This window comes from Ruditapes philippinarum, unplaced genomic scaffold (genome assembly GCF_026571515.1).
Source record: "Ruditapes philippinarum isolate M1 unplaced genomic scaffold, ASM2657151v2 ctg4692_1_1_1_1, whole genome shotgun sequence".
In the NCBI taxonomy this organism is placed as follows: Eukaryota; Metazoa; Mollusca; class Bivalvia; order Venerida; family Veneridae; genus Ruditapes; species Ruditapes philippinarum.
In genome coordinates, this window is record NW_026862804.1 from 184,107 (window position 1) to 210,289 (window position 26,183).

The following is a 26,183-nucleotide window of genomic DNA, read 5'->3' on the forward strand; positions in this document are numbered from 1 at the left end:
CAACTGCTCCCACACCCCCCGATCGATAGCAGATAAGAAAATCGTCTACATATAGAGAACAACCTATGCCCGGCGCAAGAGCGCGAGCAATATTGCTCATTTTAAGGCCAAAAAGTGTAACAGAAAGCATGCTTCCTTGAGGAACACCCTGCTCCCGCTGGTGGTCCCGAGAAAAAGCTGAACCAAGTCCCACTTCAAAGTGCCTATCGTTCAAAAATCCAGATATGAAAAGAGGAAGTCCGCCATCAAGTCCAGCATCCCCCAGATCCTCTAGGACACCACACCTCCAAGCAGTGTCGCAAGCCCTCCCAAGATCAAAGAAAACCGATACCAGGTGTTGTCCACCCACAAAGGCCTCTCCAACAAAAGTCTCAAGTCGTACAAGATGATCGTTTGTACTTCGCTGTTTACGAAAACCTGACTGAAAATTAGTGATAATTCCTAGTGACCGGCGAATAGTATCAAACGTTTATTGTCCGGTCTCTCCCGGTTTTGGAGTAGATGTTTGATATCGTTACAGAACAGAACAAATATTTTACAGATAAAAAAACTTTTTTCTAAAATGAATGTTTGTCACTTAGTTTGGTTACAATAATTTATAAACATAGATCAACTCTCAAATTTATTGATTATTATTATACATAAACATACAATTCGAAAAAAAAAAACGTACAACAACAACAATAGCATGTTTAATTTTATCTATATGAGATAAAAACAATAAATATGTACAATAATTCAGAAAAAGGTACATTTTTATGGTATTTATATGACACTATCAACTTTTAAACATTTTATTTAATTTGTTATTGATTCGTGTTTAGTAAAGATGCCGAGGAATTATTCAAAGTTTCAAATTAGATTTTATGAATTATTTAATTGATTGATAATTTAAAAAAATGATAAAGAAAAATACAAATGTACATGTACATGGTTAAGAATAAACAATATTATATATTGAAAGATTAACCATAATTTACTGACTTTTTCTAGTTAAGGTTTGACTTATAATCGTCGGTCAATATGACAATTGAATTCCTAAATTTTTTTTACAATTTTAATAAAAAAAGAGTAGTAAACGTAAAAAACTCAGTATTAAAATAGCACATAAAACACAAAAAAGAGAGGAAAACAATATTAATAAAATCTTTATTTTTTATATTAAAATAGATATTACAATTATTGTATAATAAACAATTATGCTCAACATGATCAACATGGTAATATAACCAGTGTCATATTTTTACTAAGTGTGAACAGATACCTTAAGAGGGGGTCTTCGCTTATATTGATAACATAATAAGGGACAATTACACAAGTGTGGTGTTGATCATGCGTTACACATATGATTGTATACATGTATATCCGTTGCTATTAATAATCATGATCATAAAGAAATAACAAGTAATATTCTAATCTCTAGCATGCAAATCAAAGTTCATAATGAACAATGTCTTTCGTCCGTTCATTCTGGTAAAAACCAATTAACCATTGAAAAGTTTATAAGAATATCTTGTCATCATATGTCTACTAGTTCATCTTCACTTCTGCATTTCTTGCTTGGATTGCATCAATGCTTTTCTTGTTTTTTTATTGGCTACTGTGTTAGTAATGACGTAGTAGATAATGGAAAAGAAAACCCGATATATTAACGCTTTTGTCAACATTCTTTCTTGAATCAAGGTGTCAGTAATGATGGATTTATACAATAAACCTAACTAGATTAGTATTTACTGTTAACTTGAAATTTTATTTCATTTTTTTCCCATTTTACCATCTGGGGGTCAGTGGCTTTAAGAACTACAAATATTTTTACATTATATAAATAACACATGGGTTTGTGGGTAACAGTAAAAATATCATCCCGAGGAAAATACTGTTACCCGAGGCGTAGCCGAGGGTAACAGTATTATTACGAGGGATGCTATTTTTACTGTTACTCACAAACCCATGTGCTATTTACTTTATTACCCCGAACAAAAATACTATGATGATCTGAAATTGTCAACTTAATCTAACTGTAACAAAAATAAGCAATGAGTAACAATAACTAAACTGTCCTTACCTTTTAAGTTTTAAGTGTACTTTAGGCCTACTTGAGAAGTTTTCTTTTTCTTTTATTCTTTAAGCAAGTGATAATATCTACAAAATCATAAACATACAATAAGCTAGGTTTTATTTAGAAAACAAATCACTAACACATTAACACGTTTATGATCTGTGAAACCTGATCCTTCTGTTTCCAGAATATTCTTAGCATGTTTTTTGACAAAATAACGATGCTATCCTATGCCTGTCCACCATATCTGTAACTTTTCACTAAATAATCCTTTGTTGCGTGCTTAAATCGTATGCATGTTCCTGTTTGACACATAATTATTTACATTGCAATTACTTCCGTTGAAAACAGATGTTCACTTTTTGACTATTCAACAAAAAGATATTTTATACGCGAAAAGCTCAACAGGGTGCGAACAACTAAATTTTATGAGGGTCATAGTTACTCCAGAGAAGAAATTGATGTCCTGTCGGGGTTTAACGTCGAAAATAAGAATGAATCGAGAAAAAAATGGCGGCCATTTTATTTCATTTTATTTAGAAAATAGACCACGTGACCAGATTTTATACTGTTAAAATACTGTTACCTGTGTAACAGTACAAAATTCTTAGTCACGTGGTACACTTGCATTAACAGTAAAAATAACTCCCAGAGGCCTATGGGAAATTAGCATTACGAAAAAAGTGAGGGGTAATAAAAAAAAGTACATCTTCTTAAGAGAAAGTGCCAAAATATTTCCTTATTATGTTTAGAGAAACTTCTTTCATGCGAGAGAATGGACAGATAAGAGCGCTCTGTGCCGAGATTACTTAATTCTGACTGTCACATAATCGCAGTTTAAGGAGCTTCTCACCTCACTTAAAACATGTTTCCTATTGTATTGACAATGGACAGTTGTTTCAATCCATGCATTCCTTGCAAAGGTTGAAAATTATTTCCCTCCATTATCAACTTGAAATAACTTGTTTTTTGAGTGAGAAAAAGAGATAAAAATTCCATGCTTTACTGTCTCATTTTGTGTGTATGAAACAATCACTATCGGTTATATGGTTGGGACTATAAAACATATCCAATATGGAATAATAAAGTAAAAGAATGTATATTTTTGTGCCCCTATAGGGGGGTTGGGGGGGGGGTTAGATTTACCATTGTTATTAATCACTTCTATTTGAAAAAAAAACAAAAACTTTTGATATGCTTTTATCTAAATAATGTTCCTTCCTTTTGATTCATGAAGCCATCAACAGTCATGTGTCCGTTTCATAAAATAATTATAAATGCATGCATTCTTGGTAGTTGACTTTATAGGGAATTACACTGTATTTGTAAAACTGACAGTTGTAGGAAAGACATGATTATTTGATAGCATGATTGTTTAGTTAAAGTGTGTCTGAGTTAAATCACACATATACTGATCTACATGATGTTTAAAAGGTTCTTGTCCACAAACTGTCATTCCCAGGTAACAAATAAAGAATGAGTTTTGCGTTACTAAGAATTTAAGAAACTAAAGCCTTAATATAAAACAAATTATAGGAACATTTCTATGTTATACAAATATCAAACATAAATTTTTAAAACTCAAATTCAAGGATTGCACCTAGTATCTAATTTTTAAGTATAAGAAGTTGACATGTTTGAAGGAGATGTGTGCATTTAATGTTCACGTTCCAAACTAAGAAAGTTAAGTCACACATGTGCACGTACACAAAATTAATGGCCATTATTTTGATAAATATTGGACAATATTTGGATATTGGATACTTTTTAGCAATTAAGAGATAGTTTCTTCATCTGCAAGTATAAAAAACACATTTAATTTAATGTATAGGTACAACAAAAGATAGCGACAAAAACATGTTTTACAGAAAATTATTGAAAATCAAGAAAAGATATTTATAGGTCTACCGATTTTTTAACATTAAACAATTAATTATAAATGAGCCGTGTCACGACAAAACCAACATTATGGGTTTGCGACCAGCATGGATCCAGACCAGCTTGCGCATCCGCGCAGTCTGATCAGGATCCATGCTGTTCGCTATCAGTTTCTCGACTTGTAAAAGAGTTGGTAAGCGAACAGCATGGATCCTGATCAGACTGCGCGGATGCGCAGGCTGGTCTGGATCCATGCTGGTCGCAAACCCACTATGTTGGTTTTGTCATGGCACGGCTCAAATATTGTTTCGATAATAATTACACAAAATTAGCGGTATGAAAGTTTAGCAGGCCCTAAACTAGAAGTTTTTATTTTTTTTTGAACTTACTCCGACGTTGTCGTGTGCTCTTCTCATATTAATTTCTGAAGTATAATATATATATTGATTAAATAAGGTAAACTGTGACAATAATCAACGTTCAATCAATATTTAAACATCATTAGCTATAGATCAGTGTAGACCTCCACAGATGAAAATTGTCGAACAACGTCGCGTCCTTACTGCAACGTTGTTTCTTTTCAGTATAAAAAATGTTTTATGGTTGCTTTGGTTATTATCCCTGGCCGAAAAGGCGGCGGGGGATATAGTAATAGTCTCCGTCCGTCTGTCCGACCTTCCGTCCGTCCGTCCGACAATTTTGTTAGGAGCATATCTTAAAAAGTATTTTAGGTATCAACTTGAAACTTCATAGGTGGATAGACCTCATTGAGGAGGAGTGCAGTGCACAAGAATGATAACTTTACCATGCATAATTTTTGAGTAATTGCCCTTTGTTATTTTTCATACTTAATGTTTCACCTGAGTGGAGCATAACTCAAAAAGTGTTTGAGATGTCAACATGAAGTGTCATAAGTGGATAGATCTTATTGAGGCGGAATGCTGTGCGCAAGAATGATAACTCTTTGCTATATAATATTTTATTTATTGCCCTTTGTTATTTTTCATACTATTTTGTGGGGAGCTTATCTCAAAAAGTATTTGAGGTATCAACTTGAAACTTCATAGGTGTATATAGTTTACTGAGGAGGAGTGCAGTGCACAAGAATGATAACTCTACCCTGCATATTTTTTGAGTTATTTCCCTTTGTTATTTTTCAAAATTAATTTTTGTCCATAACTCATAAAGCCTTTGAGAAATCAACATGAAACTTCATAGGTGCATAGATTTCACTAAGGAGGTGTGCAGTGCACAATAATGATAACTCTACCTTTTTAAATTTTTAAGTTATTGCCCTTTGTTATTTTTCATCACCTGAGTAGAGCATAACTCAAAAAGTGTTTGAGATGTCAACATGAAATGTCATAGGTGGATAGATCTTTTTGAGGAGGAATGCTGTGCGCAAGAATGATAACTATTCCCTATATACATTTTTGAGTAATTGTCCTTTGTTCTTTTTCATACTATTTTCTCGGGAGCTTATCTTAAAAAGTATTTGAGGTATCAACTTGAAACTTCATAGGTGGACAGATCTCATTAAGGAGGAGTGCAGTGCACAAGAATGATAACTCTTCCCTATATTTTTTTTAGTTATTGCCCTTTGTTCTTTTTCATACTTTTTTGTCGGGAGCGTATCTCAAAAAGTATTTGAGGAACTCTACCATGCATAATTTTTGAGTTATTGCCATTTGTTATTTTTCAGAATTAATTTTTGTTCAGAGCATAACTCAAAAGGCCTTTGAGATATTAACATGAAACTTCATAGGTGCATAGATATCACTCAGGATGTGTGCAGTGCACAAAAATAATAACTCTACCTTTCATGATTTTTTGAGTTATTGCCCTTTGATATGTTTTCATACTTAATTTTTCACCTGAGTGGAGCATAACTCAAAAGTGTTTGAGATGTCAACATGAAATGTCAAAGGTGGATAGATCTTATTGAGGAGGAATGCTGTGCGCAAGAATGATAACTCTTCCCTATATTTTTTTTAGTTATTGCCCTTTGTTCTTTTTCATACTTTTTTGTCGGGAGCGTATCTCAAAAAGTATTTGAGGTATCAACTTGAAACTTCATAGGTGGATAGATTTTACTGAGGAGGGGTGCAGCACACAAGAATGATTACCTACCCTGCATTATTTTCAGTTATTGCCATTTGTTATTTTCAGCCATCAGTATTTACATAGGTTTCAAATCTGTAATCACTTCAGTCATCAGTTTTCATTACCAAAAGATCCTTAAAATTGAATGATTCTGCTCTACTACATATACATTCTTCAATGAGCAAACACTTTCGGCGGGTGATGGCCATGTTGACATAGCTCTTGTTTCTTCACTATTTATATAAAACAAAATTTATCTGACTTTAAGGTACACCTGAATCACAAATCGACTGGGACACGGTTTTCTTGAAGCTATCAAAATCGTTGTCTCCTACTAGCTGGAAATTTTTTGCGTATCATTTACTCAGTAAGTACATTAAATATATATATATATTAATATTATTACACTTTCATAAATTAAAATTGAAGGTTTTAGCACTCTGTTGACTTGCTACTTTATTTTGGGTGTTCTCAGTTATTTGAATGATGTCAGATATCATGAGACAGAGTAAAGAATTTCTGGCAGTCGTTTTTTCTTTCATTATGTTTTAAAATAAACTAAATTTAAAAAACACGAATTACATTTTGTCTGTAGACGGTTGTCAGTCATTGCCGAGAAGCGTTCATGATACAGTTGAGGAAATTGAGATGGAGACAAAGAATCAGCATACGTCTGGTTGGGTCATTCATGCATACCTTAATGTGTTCTATAGATGGCTTAAATGTTTAGGACGTGCACGTGCATCGATTGAACATATAGAGGAAGCCGTTATGGCATGTATGGAGGAACAGGATGCTAAAGACCTAGTAATTGAGTTCAAAAAGTATGATTGTTTTAAATAATTGAGTATCGTAAGTCGTAGAATGAAATAACGAAGACACGATTTCGAAAAGAAGAGTCAAAATCTTTAAAAATAAAAATTATGTAGGATATGGTACATGTGTATCATACATTATAAGAAAATAAGGGTTTGGCTGATATCTTGGGTTAAGTTAAGTTTTGTAAAAATAATCTTCATTTACCAAATTGTCAATTATCAAAATCAAGAGGCTTGCCTACAATCTGAAGGGACCCCAATGAAATGATGACAAACCGGTGAAGAAATACTATGATTGCTTAAGATTAAATGTTAAGATACAAATAATGTTTCTTGGTATCAATTTTTATCCTCAACGAATACAATGAATATCTTCTAGATAATCTAATTATAATATAATTTTACATTACAAGTTTCAGACCTAACGAATACAAACATCAGTTTATTAATCACCTAGATGTTTTATTTTCACAATGTAAATTTACAAAGAAACATACATTTATCCTTTATTTTTCAAACTGTATATTTCTTTATAGGAGCCCGCCAATGAAAGTATCAACGTCAATATGTAACACTTTAGACCCGTACACATTTGACCGAACATCATTTGGGCGCAATGCTTCATATCCTGCACAGTTCATGTACATGGCCCTGTGTGATGATAAAACACAAGACAAAGCCATGACCCGAAAACATGTCAGGTCAAGTGAATCACATATTTTCGAAATTGCTCAGTTTTCCTCCGGACCTTTGGATCCTACAAATGAAATAACCAATCGTCAGGAAACGTTCACTACAGTCCAGTTGAACAAAACCTGTAAAAAGCCAATTAATAGACGTGAAAAACGAAAGACAAAGCAATCAACAATTCAGGAAAATAAAAAACGATTAAAAAATGATAACTATAATATTCGAAATGCATTAGAAAATATGCGTTTAGATATCATGCCGATCCGTCAAAATGACTATGACATATACATGGATTTTGTTATAAACCGTATTTTAAACGAATGCCATGTGAGTAAAAGCATAGTATTGTCCGTCAAATACGCAGGGTTTTGTGAACCTTACAAAATAGAAACAAAAGATAAGGAAACATTATACGTTTTAAAAAGCGGAAGAGCAAATATTTGTATGGGGAAAGAAGTATACGATGATTTAGACTTTTACGGGAACGTTGCAAGAACAAAGCTATTGACAGATCTGAAGGCAAAGTATACTGACTATGATGAAACCACTTCTGAAACGTATTTGTTCATAAGATTCGACGGGAAACCACTATTTGAACAAGAAGAAGTATGTTTTGTATGATAACAGATTTTAGTGAATTTGATTCAAAATGAATGAATTTTACCAAGATATTATCATAAATAATTAGTTCCGTAACGCTAGAATAGTAATGTAGGATTTGCAAATTATCATTTTAATATAAAGTTTATCGCTCCTTTTAAATATTCCGTGCCATTAAATACCTTTTCACTTAGTACAGTTAATTGAATTAAACCTGTTCGCTTAGTTGTTTAATGAAAATAGTCAATGCTTTGCAGTTTAGCAGTATATTGAAACGAATATCTTATTGTCTAATGAACCTGATAGAACATCACGAGGATTATATACATGCACTGATAATATATGTTTCATTTAAATGGCTATATCTCTGTTAATTTTATGCTTTTTAGTGGATTACTGATTTATCCGTGACAATTAAATTAATATTGATAATTTCACTGTGAAAATTATGAAAATATAAGTTCACACTTTTCATTGACGAAACTACTTTTTAAAGATTTTCCCCATGCGGTACTTCAATTTTATTTTTGCTGACAATTCTGACAATGTCAGACTGTTTAAAGGAAAGCACTGAAACTGATAAATAACTTAAATGTGAAAAGTAATGAAAAGAAGAAAACTTACTTCTATTCATTCAAATTACCAATTACCAAATACCGTCTCTTATTTATTTTGTTTCATTTATACAGTCTGAAAAATACATTCCTTTCACATGCAAAACTGCTCTTGATGACATTTGGGCATATTTAAGTATTCTACGAGCAATAACTGCCGTATGCTTTATGAAAACTTAAAAAGCAATTGCAGCCATCAGCCCACAACCAAGCGTTTGTATGGCAGCCTTTCAACAATTCCAAGTTTTCCAATTTCCTAGCCTTTTTTTGAATGTTTACACACCTGTCAACACTTTATTGTCTGTTACAATCCTCAAATAAGTTTTCTTTCTTAAAAAAAGGTGTATGACTAACACATCCAAATGATATCCCTCTAAATCAAACACAATTAATTTCCTCCTGTGAAATACACAACTTTTAAAAATGGCGGCGCTTACATTTAACAAAGCCAGACCAGGTCTAATATAAATTCGCAGTAAGTAACAGAAATATGGATGGATGGTTGGACTTTTTCTCCTACTAGAATTGTTTGTTTTTATTATTAAAATAAGCGATCATTCATATTTTTTTTAATAAACTGAATAATATCATCGCCATTGAATGTTGACTGTCGAACTTATTTTTTTCAGCCCAAGACTTCTTGTATTTATGAGAAATTCGACTAAATGAGGCTCTCAATGGGGAAAACAGATTTTAATATTAACGTTAATATTAAGGAAATTTCGTTTTAACTTGTTTTTAGCATAAAATAAAAAGAAAATTTGTTTGTTTGTTGTGTAAGATGTAATTTCATTTCATCTCGTGAACTGTAAAAACAGTATTCTCACTCGTGGCTACGCCACTCGTGAGAATACTGTTTTAAGCCCACTCGATGAAATAAAATTTCATCTTACACACAAACAAACACATATCCTCTACATATTATCGTTGACACATTTTAAATACTTGTTATTTTTTATTTAGGAGAAAGTTGATAACACCGAAAACAACATGTCTGAAAAGGTGGAGGGTACCGAGCAGCAATTACAAGTAAATGGTAAAAATTATCTTTCAATCAGAAACTCCCCTGACATGAAAGCATCGGAGGAACACTTAAACATCAGAAAAAAAGATTTTGAAGCTGAAAAGGAAGACAGATCAGGGCCGAAAATAGATCAACATGATAAGAAAGAACTACGGCAAAGCAAAGAAGAAAGAGAAAAAAATAAAACTGAAGGGAACAGAAAGCAGGAAAGTCATTTTACCGCCTTAGATATAGAAAAAGAATTAGAAAGCATTAAAGAATCGTTCTTTCCGACAGGTGATGAATTATATAATTTACCGACCGCAGACGATGTGGCCGAGGCTTTTAAAAATATGTTAGGTCAATGCGTGAGACCTCCGGTTTATGGAGGCAATTCGTTGCCAAAAATCGAGCCTTGTTGATCTGAGTTGAACAGTTTGTTTACAGACAAAATGCACTTGTATTTCTTTGTATGTAAACTCCAATGTTGTATTCTGGGATTGGGATTGCCGATTTAATATTGTAAACATGTATTTCAACTTAATAAATTTTGTTAAACGACAAAATATTAACTGTTTTTCTGATAGTAGCAATACCCAGTGTCCATCATAACATGCGGAATACTCATTGTTCGTGTATACGCCGACACACCAGAAATTATTTTCTTAGCTTTACATTGTCAAACCATCATCATTCGGATCTGCGTAATCCAGCTTTACACGTTTTTCAATAGGAGATCAAATAAGCTCCGCCCATTTTCCCGCCCACTACATCATCGTAAATAAACGTATTTATCCGTTCATTTTCGGTATTTACCGTCAGCGACGTGTAGTTTCCGTTTACTACACCTTTTAGGTGTTTTGTTATTCGCCACACATAATTAACTTGCATGATTGTCATTCTATGCCTTTATACAATCAACATCAGCGGGCTTTAAAAGATTATAGGCATATAAGTTTTGAAACGTTGTAGATACCACATTTCCTAGAAAAAGAAACTAAAAAAGAAAAACAAATAAAAAAACTCACAGGGTTACTAACTGTCTGAAGTTAAATATTTTTCAATGAAGTAAAAACTATTGATAAGACTATATTCAGCGACAAATAAATTTTACTGAGAGGATTCCAATTTGCATAGGAATGAGTAACATTGACGTGAAGCGCAATTAGAAGGCGAGGGAGATTATGTGCAGTTTCAAGGGAAAACCCCGACTAAGAAACGTTCAAATTCTCGAAGCAAAGATTCGTGAAAAACTAAATATCAGAAGCTGGAAGAAAAATTTGATTCGAAAATTCAGTGTATGGACAGTAAGTAAGACCGTCTATTTAGTATTTTATCTTCCAAACATTCTCCCGGAAATCCATATTCTGATTCTGATAGTACATATGACGATTTTTCGGAAAGAAGAAATTCGGATAAGAATTCAGGTTTATCAAAACGTGATGACATTATTACAATTCCATCAAATACGGATGTTGATAATTGTTTGAATGACATTGATCCAGAAGGTTCTAATTCTGAATTACAGAAGTCGCCTGATAAAAATGATTCAAATTCAACGTTTTCTGAAAAAACAAAAAAGTTGTCTTGTCGAATTATTTGGAGAAGAAGCTCTTTTACCAAGTAAAGAACCCGAAGAGAATGGTATATTACTTGATGATGCTCAGAAATCTGTAATTTCAAACAGTTATAGGACTAAGAATCCACAACATTTGTCAGCCTATAATGAAAATCTACTTGATGAATTTCCAGTTAGTAAAGAAACAGATTTTTTTTTTCAAGTACCTCAAATTGATCCATTATTTGAATATTTCCTTATAAGGAAACATGGTGAAAAAGCATCCTTTGCAAATTCTTAACCCAAAGGGATGACCAGTTTATATTCTCAACCTTGCAAGAGTGTAGAAAGAATTGCCTACAAAGTCTCCAATGCAGCTCGCATAGGAATGATAACTCAGGCCTATGTTCAACAAGGACTTGGGAATTTATTACAGGTACTTCTCACAGGTAATTTTGATTTTGAAGATCTAGTTAAACAAGTGAGAAATATTTTGCTATCACTACCCGAAGTATAGATCAGTTTGGCCGGACAGGAGCCTTTTCCCACATAATTAGAAGTTCTTTAGCTATGTCTGACACATCTCTCTTTGAATTACATGATCATGGGAAAATCTCAAGTTTACCACTATCAGGTGAGGGGCTTTTTGGTCCAGATTTTGAAACTTTGTTAAAGCAACACAAAGAAAGAAAAAAGCAAATAGATGAACTTTTGCCAGATTTTCACAAAAAAGATACAGTGTATAAACGCAAATTGAATTCAAATTCAAAGGCTAATGAAATGAACCACCTGCGAAAAAGCCATTATATGACAGACAGCGCACTGCACCTTCCTCCAATAGTTCAGATACATGTCGTATTCCAAAAGTCACAGTATCTGTAGTCAAGCCTTCCAGTAAATACCAGGGAGACAGGGCATTCAGCTATGGTAAATCAAACCGTCCCGATACCTCCAAATCGTGGACGATCAGATAAAAAATGACTCGGTAAGAACAATAGCAAAATTTCCAGAGATACCTGTTGGGGGAAGACTCAGTCATTTCTTTGCAGAATGACAGAAAATAACAAACGATCAATGGGTTTTAGATATTGTTCAAAATGGCTACAAACTGGAATTTATTAATTCAAGAGTTTCAGATTTAATCGGTATAGAAATTCAAAAGCTTTTAAAGAAAAATGCTATAGAAACAGTCCATCCGACTATGATAAGAACCGGTTTTTACTGTACATTATTTCTGGTAACCAGAAAGAATGGGGAAATGAGACCAGTAATAAATCTCAAACCCCTCAACATATATCTCAGGAAAACACATTTCAAGATGGATACTATGAAAAAAGTGCTGAATCTAGTTCGAAAAGGGGATTGGGCATTCAGTCTAGATTTAAAGGATGCTTATTTTCACATCCTTATTCACAAAAAGCATCGGAAATATCTCCGTTTTTGTTACAAGGGAATAGTTTATCAATTCAGAGCACTATGCTTTGGACCAACAGTAGCTCCAAGAGTTTTTACAAAAATCACAGCAGTAGTAGCTGCACATCTTCGAAAACAAAGCATACGCTATTAACTTATCTAGACGATTGGTTATCAATAAATCAGTCCAAACATTATCTGATTCAGAATCGTACAACAATGCTGAATCTTCTTTTCGAGCTAGGTTTCATAGTCAACAAAAAGAAATCCAATCTTGTCCCTTCACAATCAGTAACTTACATAGGGGGTCAGTTTGCTTTAGACAAGGGGTTAGTATTTCCAACTCCAGAGAGAGTTGCGGGCCTGAAAATGTCGGCAAAAAAATTACTTTTGGGTCAGAATACAGCCAGGGACTATTTAATATTTCTAGGCAAAATAGCTTCTTGTCTGGATCTGATACCAAATGCAAGGTTGTTCATGCGTCCGATCCAACTTCATTTGCTGCAAAATTGGAGTCCCATAAGAATGTCTTTTTCACATGTAATACCAGTTTCCCCTTCGCTAAAATATCATCTACAATGGTGGTTACAGGAAGTGAACATTCTCAAGGGCTGTGGTTATCTACAGAGTCATACAAATGTATCGATAACCACAGATGCAAGCAGTACATGGGGTTGGGGTGGACATATGAACAACCTTACTGTTGAAGGACGTTGGACTCCTTTACAACAACTCAAACACATCAATTGTTTGGAGACGGAAGCTGTGATCAGAACAGTAAGACATTTCCTACCCCGCCTGAAACACAAAAATGTACTGATTTGTTTAGACAATATGACAGTTGTACAATACATCAACAAACAGGGGGGTACGAAATCTCTGAATCTCTGCCAGAAAACTTGAATCTTTGGACGTTGGCACTAGCCAATGCCATGTCACTGAAAGCAGCTCATATAGCTGGAGACAAGCCTATACTGGCAGATGCTCTGAGCAGATACAGAGTAAAGGAGACAGAGTGGTCCTTGAACAAAACAGTTGTGAGGAAAATTTTCAGCATCTTGGGTTTTCCAATGATGGATCTGTTTGCGACAATAGAAAACAAACAGACACAACTGTTTTGTACTTGGATTCCTCACCCAGCAGCATATGCAGTGGATGCCCTCTCAATCGCATGGACGAACATGTATGCCTATGCATTTCCACCGATAAAGTTGATACCACGTGTTTTGTCTCACATGCAGAAATATCAGTGAACACTAATTCTAATTGCTCCGAATTGGCCACGTCAACATTAGTTTCCGATTCTACTGCAAATGTTGATTGCACAACCACTGATACTACCCGTGCAGTCGGATCTATTGTCTCAAGTCAAGGGGAGAATTGTACATCCTCGACCCGAGATTCTAAATCTGACTGCATGGCTCATATCGACAGATACTATGAAACAAGAGGCTTTCAGAAAAATCTAGAAAATTACTGACAGCCTCATGGCGAATGGGCACTAAGAAAGACTATAGATCTAAGTTCAAAATTTTCAGTCATTGGTGTAGTGAACAACAAATTGATCCATACACAGCATCTCTAGAACAATGCATAAATTTCTTATCTGATTTTTTTTGCAGGTTCTGCATATAGGACTTTATCTGGCTATAGATCTATGATGTCTTCTGTTTTACCAAGGGTTGATAATTTTGCTGTTGGACAACACCCTGTAGTCATAATGCATTTAAATGGCGTATTTAATGAAAGACCACCTTTAAAAAAGCTTGTTTCTGAATGGGATTTACCTTTTGTTTTACAAGCACTAACAGAGACTCCTTTTGAACCGTTGATTAAAGCGTCCCTGAAGCATCTTACATGGAAAACAAGCTTCCTTATTGCTGTAACATCTTTCAGGCGATGTAGTGATTTGCAGAGTCTCAAGCTTGGTGAGGGAAATGTTAACATACAAAATAAAAGTATAAGGTTCGACCGTGGGTATCCGACGATGCTAAATGTGGACATATCACAGTTGACATAAGATGGATGACCGACATTCAACAATCTAAAACCTCACCCTGAGCCAACCTATAAAGTTCACCACTGAAATAAATAATAAAGATAATAAAAATGAATACTGCGTAATGATTTAGATGATGTGTAGCCATTCTCAGAAATATATTATTGCTTTTCTATATAATTATTTTCTTTACTCTATTGAAACTACACAAGTTCATATAGCATGTAAATATAAAACGACTGCTAGATTATTTTTTACTATAAACAAATAAAAAGTAAAAGTTAATTATTTAAACGATTGAAAAGTCTAATTTTATGAGTATTTCTATTCATATACCTTTCTTATCGTGTGTCCAATGTGGTTTTCGGCTTTCCCATTTTTTTAACGCTGACTGTTACATAGCCGAAAAAACACAAGTTTTTCATACTGTATTTATTACAAAAAATAACTGACATTTTACAAAGGTAATAAAATTTATGTAATAGTTATTCATTTAAACGGTTGAAAAATGTATTTAGCAGCACTTTTTTTATATATACAGTAGGGTGAACGTTTCAGTTTACACGCAAAACGCACGCTCTGGAAAAAACGGCACGCACGTTACACGCTATACGAACGAACGTTATACGCACGCTATACGAAACGAAATACGCAGACGCACGCAAAACGATATACGCTAAACGAAATACGCTAAACGATATACGCACGCTAAAACGCACGCAAAATGAAAACGTTTCTAAACCTTTATTAAAATATCGTAATCATATTAAGTTTTTAACAACTTTAGCTACATGTAGATCGTTTAGCGATTAATTTTGATTAAATGATAGCTAGAAATGTATTTTAAACGAGTTTATGTTAGAGCTGAAATGCACTCAACCTAGCACCAAAATTAATTTTTGTCACAGCCTCAACAAATGATTTTTAAAAATATAAGCTATCATGCGCTAATATCGAAAGTAAAATAATTAAACGTGTTCCCTTTTATGCGCAATCGGATAAAGAACTATCCCTTGCATTCACTACGTAACCTCTATACGTAATAGTCCAAAATTCGTCAGCAGTTTAGTATCGCCCATTATATATCCCAAACGTGCGGTTATAGAAAATTGCTCAAATTATATAATCACAACGATTATGAAACTGTTATAGAGTTTTTGATTCAAAACTTATTGCATCTATATTGTTTTGTCTTGATTGAATGTGTACAAAAAGGGTTTGTGATGTTTAATTGAAGTGTTTCATTTGAAACGGAAAAAATACATGTAAAAAAATATAAACGGAAACGGTACATAGTATTATACATGTATTTAGCAATGTGTGTAATGATACTCTTAATTTCAACAGCAACTTCAAATATCATATTTCTAAGAATATTTTATTGTGATTCGTTGAAATCATAAACATCACGCTTATCTGTGTCAAGTTTTTATTTATTAAAACATTAATACTACAGCCGTAACATGTGATACTTGATAATGACATTAAATAACTTGTCGACTGGCAACATGCAATTTACATTCAACGTATTACTTTTTATCCGTTCCGTCGAAAGGGGAAATGCATATCATTTTGCAACAATATGTGTTAAAATCTGTGCCCAATATGATAAATAAACATGACTCAAATGCAATAATGACAAAAAGAGTTACTGCCAAGTTATCTATATCAAAGACACCTTTAGTAATATGTTTTTAATAGAAAAGATAAACAATCATCTGGTACACAGTATTTGACATATTTCAGTTAAGATTCTTTTGCTGTTTGTTCTTAAATATGTGTTGTTTTTTTTAGTTGCAGAAATATCTTGAAAACATGCGAGCTCATATTTAAAACGGTCTGAGTTTTTGTGTCCTATGAAATATTTAAATACAAGTGTTTTTGATCAAGTTGTATTTGTCTATCCTATTTTTTCATTTTCGGTTGTGTTTGTATGATTCTAAAAATATAGATATCATTTGTCAGTTATTTTAACAACTGTGATATATTTAATGTTGTTTTTTATATTGATATTACAAATGTATATAGATTTTGTACTTACCAAAATAATTTTCATTCTTAAATTACTAAAAATCCTATCATTCAGATAAAGCATTATGTGTCATTAACACGTATATCTTTGTTTTCTATAATAAATAATAACATCTTTTTCAAAACAGAAAAATTAAAACCTTTTACTAGTAATTACTTTGCTATCGTTTGTATTACTTTTGAGTTTAGTAGTAGACATTATATTTTAAATGATGTGTAAATACAATATTGAATCGTATTGCATTGTTTGTATGCACAGGAATAGTTGTACTTGAATAAGAAACCATTTGTAATCTAAGAGACATTTTTGACACTAATTTTTTATCTTTGTAATTCTTTTTCAACTTTCTTTTTTTCACAATAAACAGAAAAATCTGGTCAAGCGATCATGTTTTATTTCAAATTCTTGCAATAACATTCAAACAAAGATGATATTTCACGCATTTGTTCTTACAAAGCAACTTACCGTCCACACCAGTTGATGTAAGAATCAGATGAGTGTAAAAGCATTCGTACTACCTCCAAAGAACATTTAATGTTAACACGTTGTGCCATTCAAATAGTATGCACAAGTAGCGCATGGTTCTCAATTGCTAAAATGAGTTCAACGTTAAGCAAACAATAAAACGGTTTGCGGGACTAAGTGAAATGGATCATTTGGACTCAAATATGACTACAGACATCAACAAGAAGAGCCATGTGTGAGTTCGTTACATCAACTTTTCTATTACGCCTTTTGGCCGATAAGGCTTTTAAGTTAACTTATCAAATCGTTGTAGAGAGGCATTCGACGGATTTACCATCCGTACTAGTCAGCAAAGCCATTGAATATGCTTTAGGAAAACACCATACACAAATCATGCCATTTTGGAAAAATGTCCATTTGAATGCATCAAAGATGTAACCTTTGACATTTTCCTTTTAAAATTTGAAATCATTCTCTTATTTTTCTGTCATAAACTGTCTAGTATTAGTATTGATATAAAGTAAAGTATATGTTGTCAACTCAAGTCCGCAGTGATGAATTACATTAGCCATTCGACATTACGAATATGCTGCCAAAGATTTTTTCCATATATTACGAAAGCTAAGAGTTGACATGCCGATTTGTTTTCGTTTGCTATCTCGAGGCCACGAGAAGTAACTCAGAAAAAAATGCTATTTTGTGGTCACGAGATATAACCTAGGAAAAAACGAAAAACAAAATGCTCTCTCGTTTTTTACACGAGACATAACTAAGAAGAAAAAGCAAACAATCCCACGTTGACACGAGATATAACACAGAAGATATTCAACAAAACAAACAAACATTTTCGAAAGGAACTGGAAAGCAATTTATTTCTGAGCACGATAAAGCGAATTTTTGTTTTCTGTTTTTTACTTCCAGTAATATCTCTTGGAAACGAGAAAAGCAAAGTTTTTTTTGTTTTCAGTTATATCTAGTGGCTACGAGATAGCATTTTTGTTGATGTTGTTAAATCTCGGCGGCCACGAGAGAAAACAAGACAAAAATGTGAATATCCACTCTGTTCTTCCGTAGTATGTAGTGAAGGCGCATTCCTAACTTCTTTAAAAATTCTAAAAGAATAGTGTCTGTTTATGAAGTTATGCGTATGTTTTTTTTAACAAAACACCAAAGTGTTAACTTAAGACATTTTTTTTTCACAAACGAAAATTTTTATAATTATATAATATAAGAAGAAAGACACATGGCAATGAATTAATCTTAATAGTTACAAATCCACAAATTAACATTACCAGAACGTGACTAGACTTTTCTTTTTAAAGACCAGAAACAATGATTTTCTGAATGTTATAAACATTATCACAATATCTGATTTATTGTATTTTACTGGGAGTCATACATTAGAATACCAGTAACTACACTGGAACTGAACGAGCTATAATATGATAAATATTATTAAGAAATCCAGTTTGAGTTTAAATTTTTTCAATAGAAAATTATTTTTTTTTATAAAAAGAAATAATTCTTAAATCTTTTCGTTCAAAAGCAATTTTAAAATGGTCATGTGTACTCTGTAAAACGTTAAGTTACGTTAATTGAAATTGATACGATCTTTAAGCGTTTTTTTTTCTCTCATCTGTTGAAAGTAACCAAAAATGACAAATATTTGATATCCTTATATCATATGATCAAACTTGTGGCCGCCTAGTCTTCTGGTAAAAATTTAATACACATTAAATGATGTCAGAACCGCCTATTTTATAATATCTTGACAAATCATGTGAAAACGAAAAATGAAATATTCAAAATATTTACCACTTGAAAATGCAAACTTTCTGTCTGCTCCTTTTACTTGTGTTCCTCATGTTCATTTCTAATCCGGATGTTTAAAAGATCCATTCTTTTTTCATGCTCTTGCTTTGACGATCGTAGGCCTAATATGTTATGGATATTGTTATTTTTTCCATTAATATTTGTCTATCATGTGATTTATTGCAATAATAAAAAATGATAATAAAAGATGCTAAGCGTCTCATCCTGTACATTTTAAATGTATTAATATATAGAGGATATTCAAGTTTTTTCTATAAATACATGATTTATTTTCATTGAGTGGTATGAAAATAAATATTTCATGAGTGGCGGTAGCCACGAGTGAAATATGGTAATTTTCATGCCACAAGATGAAAATAAATCATGTATTTATAGAAAAACTTGAATTTTCTGTTTATTATATACATTTTTCTCCTTTTTGATATAAAAATTTGAAGGATTTTCCCTTAAATTTTGTGTACTGGCAGAATTTAAAAGAAAGTAGTCTGGCAAGACACCAGTGAAAATACGGAAAATATGTTTCACTGCAGTGAAAAATAAATTTTTACAGTGAAAATACGGAAAATGAAAATACGCATTTTATTTCATCAATATTTCTCATTATTTCATTTTTAAGTATATAATAAAAACATTTTATTTGTCCGAGCCATTGGTTTAAATATCTTCAAACTTGTATTTAAAAACGATGTTGATATGAAGCAGTAGAATAGCTTTCGTCTTAACTACTTCAAAATTTGTTGAATTTAAGTAAACCCGTTATACATTTAATTAATAATACTTTGTTGTGTTAGAATCCATAAGCTTACTGAAACACTGAAATCCGGTCCTGATACCAATAAGTACTAAGCAATGAATGTAAATTTTTGTGCCTAAGGAAACGACGGCTTACCTTTGACAGGGTTTAAACCAACGCAATCAGCAATCCTTTGACTACTAGTCCAACGTGTTAACCACTCGGCCATACCGCCACTCTAGCATTAATTGAACTCGTAATCCAAACATAGTAATAATTCAAAAATAACCAGTGATAAGTAAACTGGAATGAAGTTTACATATGTTTTAAATGCTGTAGAAATAAGCTTCAGTCTGGCCAACAAAAGCCGAAACTTTTTTTCCAATTTTCATTATCAAAAATATTCCGTCCTTTTAAATAATCCGAACATTCGCTTACGAGATTGCAACAGTACACTTTATTTAACGCACAATACATTGGAATGTTATTTAATGCGTACTAGTATATTATATGATATCAGACTTGCCACTCCTCTGAAATTCATTTCTAATAATAATTCCATTCAATTCTTTTACATTCTTTAAGACATTTTGAAATGATTTAGTTGGAAGCTAATCCTGATATTCAATGCATTTAAACTAGCTAATTGGACTTTTTTAATTTTTTTATTTGTGGGAATTGTATTTGGTAAATAGGTAAAATTGAAAACAACGGAGAAAAAATATTTGGTTTCTGTGTCATAAATTGGTTAAATAAAAGGTGAGGTGAGTATTTATATATATATACATTCCTACTTTAAATGATATATTGAAAAATAGCAAGCACATGAACATGTTTAAATAAATCTTATAATTGAAATAAGGGTTCAAATATAATTTTTTTATTTAAAATCATCACTAAGGCACCCGTTTATACTATGTAAATGCCCAATTTTTGTAAATATTTAAAAAATATTTCACACCATGAAACGTGTTTTATACAATTTATATAAGGATTGATTTTGTTTTCAACCTATTTGCACACTGTCATTGGTAGTTTTTTAGGCAAATTATGGAGTGATCAAATAACAGCGTGTTTACATATAACACCTACATTACCTGCTTTCAACCTATCAACTGCTATTGGGGAAATATTAGTTTCATTGGAGAAAACTACCGATTGGTGTTTTAAAAAATTAAAAGTTAAAAATTCTCGTTTACCTATAAACTGTCTACAACCAATTTTCACCGGTGGGCTACATGTAAAAACGATCAAGTAATACTTACAATTAATTGTGGGATTTTATCGTTTTTTATCGGTGGGTACTAGGAATTAACAATTTAAACGGGTCCATCAGCGATTGCCGTTTACACAAAAAACTTAAATAAAATTACAATAATGCATCTTACCCTATCAAAACAAAGACTTAATTAAATTGATATTACGATTTGGGACCGGCCGTCTGTGTAACTGCCGTGTTATATGACTTCATTGAACATACTTAAATAATGATTAAGTCTGAAAGGTAATACGCATTGAAATGTCATTTAATAGCTTGTCAACAAACGTCAGGGTAAAAATATTTAATTATAATTAATGTGTAATACACGACTTAATCAATATGTTTATAGTCATTCAAGTACTGAGCGTCAGAGAGAATATCATTTCAAAATGGTCAGTAATAAAGAAAATATAAATATTATAATGATTGAAGCGACTGAAAAAAACTTTGGTGGAAGTATAAATAACTTTGAACTAGTATGATCCCACTTAATCAATGAAATTAAATACAAACTAACAAAATCAAATTGATTGAATGTAAATAAAAAACAAAAACGTAGAAAATTATAGAAACTGTCAAAATGGAGTTAAGCGTTTGACAAAGATCAAAGTCATTATTACCAATATATTTTCTTTTTTTTTAAAATTCCAGATGTCACAATTCTTCTCGCAAGATGCAATTTTATTGTCCTTCTACACATTATTCATCCAGACTTTAACAATGTCTGGTGTCGCAGACTGTGATAATGATATTAAACAAGGGTCATCACTTTAGTTAGATAAATCACCAAGGACTAATTTAGGTGATGAGCGACGGTTCAGAATATTAGAAGTTCCTTCACATTGTACACATAAGAAGTTAACACAATGTCATACAAATTGGGACAGCCATTCTTTCTACCAACTGTATTGCTTTAGAGGGGCATGCAAGGAAAATGAAATGTACTTTTGTTTGGATGGAACAAACAACAATACTATTCATATTTGTGGACCAACTACTCGCTGTAAGAAAAGTATGTCATACATGTTTTTATATGTTTTTATGTTCATAGTGTTGCCACTTTGTCAAAATACTTTACACAGTATTTTAAAGTAACGTCAATATTAACAATTTATAACCGAACTGATGAAGTAACTGATGCGAATTACAACAACCGATAATTGATAAACTCAAAATGTGCCTCCGTCAGATAAAATATTTCATTTGCAGATAAGTTATAATACTTTTAAATAAATCTCATAAGTCTGTGCCTATTTGCACAGAAAAGTCTAAAAATGTAGAAGTATTTATATTTTTTCAGGACACCAGGATATATTTACATACGATATTCAAAAGCATGAAGAACATTTGAATGTGCACAGCATTGAATGCGCAGTCGGATATTTTCAGCCTGCACATTTCCAGAAAAGTAATTGGAACTGTTTTACAAAATGCGAGAAGGATGAATCAGTTGTCATAATTCAAAACGCTACAAACGATAGACCAGCTTTAGCCAGATGTAACTCGCATAAAAACTATTGTAATGGATATAATATATCGCTTTTTGAGCTAGGCTATTCAGAAGACTATTGCCTACTCGCAATGCGCGATCTTAAGATTAAATGCGACAAAGAGGAAGAATTATTGCCAAGTAAGCTTTTATTCATTAAAGAAATTAAAAATAAAATTTCAAATGCATGTATCTATGCTTTGTTTTTGATAATTAAGAAAATGTTTTTTTTTTATCGCGTTTAGCTTAATGATTAACGTTCCAAAGAGTCTGAACTTACAACAATATTTGTTCTGCGGAAGGTGCCAGTTTTATATAGTTACCATTTACATTTCAAAGTGTTTCCTTCTGGTCACTGGTATCATTGACTGCATTTCAATTAGTGCGCATAAGCAAATGCAAAGCGTTGAGAGATATTGTCTTTTTATTATTTTCATGAAAATGGCATTAAATAATGAAACAGCTGTAACACAATATCACTCTTTTTCTTCAGATTGCAAATGTGCTATTAAATGTCACTCCGACACAATAAGGGACTGGAACAACTCATTAATGTGTGTTTCAAAAAACACTACTCTAAGGTAATTAAATTAATCTTCTAGAAGAGGCTATTATCATCAGAAGTATCATTTAAAGATTCTATTGTTATTTAAAAAATTACACACACACGAACAAACAAAACAAAAAAAACAAAACAAAATCAAAACAAACAAAAAACGCAAAAATAACCACAAACAAACAAAACACAGAACAAACAAAATTCAGTTAATTTTCTATCTCTCTGTTATTTTTATAGATTTGAGTTATCGACAATGTAACATAAATGATTTTGCTTTCTTTAAGCACGAGTCACGTGCCAGTAGTTGAAACTACTGCATTAAGTGATCAGAATACTAGGGTACCTAGCCAGGAAGGTGAGGACGGTGCTCAAGATAATGAAAAAGTAAAAAAGAATCAACATATTGAAACAGAAGATTCTAAAACCAGTAAAGAAGATAAAGAAAAAGAAAACGAAGGTGAGCAAGATTTTGATTAATTCACTCAACAAATACAACGCCAAATTTTGGAAAAGGTTAACGGAATATTTATAACAAGATTACAAATATATTAAAATAATTCGAAGGTTATCAGTATATTGAAGAAGTTTATCGATGTTTATCAAGCTATTAAAGAAGGTAGTCAACATATTGAAGTAGCTTATCAATTGGAGATCTTAACCGTAGTCGATTACAGATATTTATAGTTCAAATACTTAAATCATTACTTAATAGATTATATCTGCATCTAGTATAATAAATCGTCAATGGTGTGGAAATTTTATTCTTTATTGTTGAACGCACAATGAAAAACAACTAATCGACAACTAATCGCATTTGTCCTTAAATATAATCTATATAATGATTAATGAAGATAATGGTCATAATTTTATTTCTATTTTCATATATTGTAGAATAATCCCGTAAATCGCACAATATTCTTCACACAATCATTAGAATTGAGTAATTGCTTGATATAATTTTAGATTAAACAATAGTTTTTCCTCAAACTGTGTGACATCACAGTTTAGAGAGTCACATGCACGTAGTTTTCTGTGTGTATGTTAAATAGATTTCAAGTGGTTTGTTTTGTTTTTCAGAAGATACAGAACGAATCTATACATTAGTGGAACTAAGCGTAGAATCGACCATTCTTATTGTTGGTAATTATGGCATAAAAATAATAACTTAACTGTTTATATTTGTGCCCATAAACCGGTAATGTGACTAACATTTAACATAGAATTATGCCGACTGACTGATACCATTTTTATGAATAACGATCCCATTCCTAAGCATGCATGACGATGAGCATGTTAGTCTAAGAAAGTCTTTAATAAATTACTCAACATTCATCCTGAGTTAACTGTTATAATATATTTCGTTATATGAGTCATCTTGCATACTGCACTTATTCTAGATAAATTAGGGGTGTTAACCACATTAAATTCACTTGCAATTCATAAACGCTTTGATAATAACATCATTATTTTGCGGCGAAAATTACCGATTGCGTTACGGAAAAAACAAAATTCTAAATCCTGTTTTTCATAGAAGTTAATATAAAAATAACAAACAAAAAAAAAAAAACACTTTTTTTATCACGTTTATTGTAATCCACGTATCAAATTTAATTCTAAAAACAGAAAAAACACGCCTATTCTTGGCAGGACTCCTCTTACATAGGTTGTAAGTTATACATGTAAATAATTCATGTTTTCTCTTTATGAATGAAAGACGGTTTGAAGATGCATTATTTCAAACAAGAATTAATATTACAGTTCACACATGTTGGAAGAAGCGGTTATAATGTTATAGCTCGAACTTAAAAAAAATGAGCTTATTTTTATAGTAACAGCAATGATTTCAAACAAGTGTACTTTCTTTCTTTTTCAGGAGTTTGTGTGGTTATTATATTGGCGATAACCAAAGGATACAGAATAATGCAGAATCGCCGTAATTCTAATTTAAATCTATATTCTTAGTGTTAAATGCTTATAACAAACTGGTTTCGATAGCTAAAAAAAACCCTACGTATTTCATAAAATGTACAAATATATACTATCTTATAAAGAGCCATTAAAACAATAGCTGTTTTCAATATTTTATATGATCTACATTTTTTATTGAAATAAGTAATTTGTTTTCTCTTTCAATTAGGTCCATTGCAAAGAATACATCAGTCAAGAGTTGATAATAGAGAAAAACATCACTACAAAGCTGACACAATTAACGTTCATTATGGAGCAAATGATCATCTGATAGGAAACTCTGAACAAGATGAAAAAATTGAAGAAGCAGAGCCTTGAAACCTTATGACGATTTCCAATTCTAAATAATCCTGTATTAATCTTTATTAATATTTGTAAAAATTAAGTGCAGCGCCTCTCGCGGTCTCTAAATGTTTTACCAGTGATCAATCATCATTGTCAGCAGTTACTGTAATTGTTTGTTAAACGAAGCTTTTCATATTTATAGATTATGCTGTATGGATTTTTATTTATATTTGAAGTATTAGTAGTCAAATCATGAATAAAGGGAGATAACTTGTTTTACTTCAATGCAATAATGTGCTACATGTACTAGCTTAAAATTTTACTTGATATGATGCAGTAGATCAACAGATAAATAATAAATGAACTTGAAAAGTCAAATATTACTTGATATATCTGGACATATCTAAAAGTTTCACAGTATAAGAATAACCTACTTTACACATAACATTATTGCAAACAACTGTAACAGTTTACAATATATAATATATAACATTGTTTTACTTATGTACGTATAACTAGACAAAACTTATCACCACCTTCTAGAATTGTTTGATACATTCTATAGTTTTAACAATATTTGAAAATACTTATGGAAAATGTGCCTATTGTTGAACGATTCATTTTAAGCACATATTACAAGTATTCTATATAATACATTATGTGTATACGAAATACCGATTTCAAAAGTTATTTAAATCTTTTAACACAAATACAACTGATTTAAACATAACATCCTAGAATCTTAAAGTCAGAAAATAAATTCTTCAAACAAGTCTATGTTCGCCAATACCTTAAAGTCCATATAACGAATGATTACATGTTA

General features: G+C 32.0%; 2 protein-coding genes across 2 annotated transcripts in view; both read left to right on the forward strand.

The window, feature by feature from the left end:
* The window catches only part of LOC132720270 (uncharacterized), a 74,689-nt gene extending 64,355 nt beyond the window's left edge, over window positions 1–10,334 (forward strand). Inside the window, exons 13-16 of the mRNA XM_060704362.1 lie at window positions 6,309–6,407; window positions 6,636–6,864; window positions 7,395–8,154; window positions 9,726–10,334. Of these exons, the coding sequence (XP_060560345.1) occupies window positions 6,309–6,407; window positions 6,636–6,864; window positions 7,395–8,154; window positions 9,726–10,187 (1,550 nt within the window). The 3' untranslated portion in view covers window positions 10,188–10,334. The remainder of the gene's footprint in view (window positions 1–6,308; window positions 6,408–6,635; window positions 6,865–7,394; window positions 8,155–9,725) is intronic.
* An 11,504-nt stretch (window positions 10,335–21,838) lies between these two features.
* On the forward strand, window positions 21,839–25,733 carry LOC132720277 (uncharacterized). Its single transcript, XM_060704372.1, has 7 exons — window positions 21,839–22,071; window positions 22,360–22,689; window positions 23,042–23,129; window positions 23,392–23,564; window positions 24,185–24,247; window positions 24,981–25,040; window positions 25,245–25,733. Exons 1-7 carry the CDS (start codon window positions 21,999–22,001, stop codon window positions 25,391–25,393), a joined length of 936 nt encoding a protein of 311 aa, XP_060560355.1. The 5' UTR covers window positions 21,839–21,998; the 3' UTR covers window positions 25,394–25,733.
* The last annotated feature ends 450 nt before the right edge of the window (window positions 25,734–26,183 follow it).

Bases quoted from the DNA above. Each gene is read 5' to 3' on its own strand.
- LOC132720277 (XM_060704372.1), top strand. From the start codon at position 21,999: ATGTACTTTTGTTTGGATGGAACAAACAACAATACTATTCATATTTGT. The intron at 22,690-23,041 runs GTAAGCTTTTAT...CTTTTTCTTCAG, and splicing joins AGAGGAAGAATTATTGCCAA to ATTGCAAATGTGCTATTAAA. The intron at 24,248-24,980 runs GTAATTATGGCA...TTTCTTTTTCAG, and splicing joins ATCGACCATTCTTATTGTTG to GAGTTTGTGTGGTTATTATA.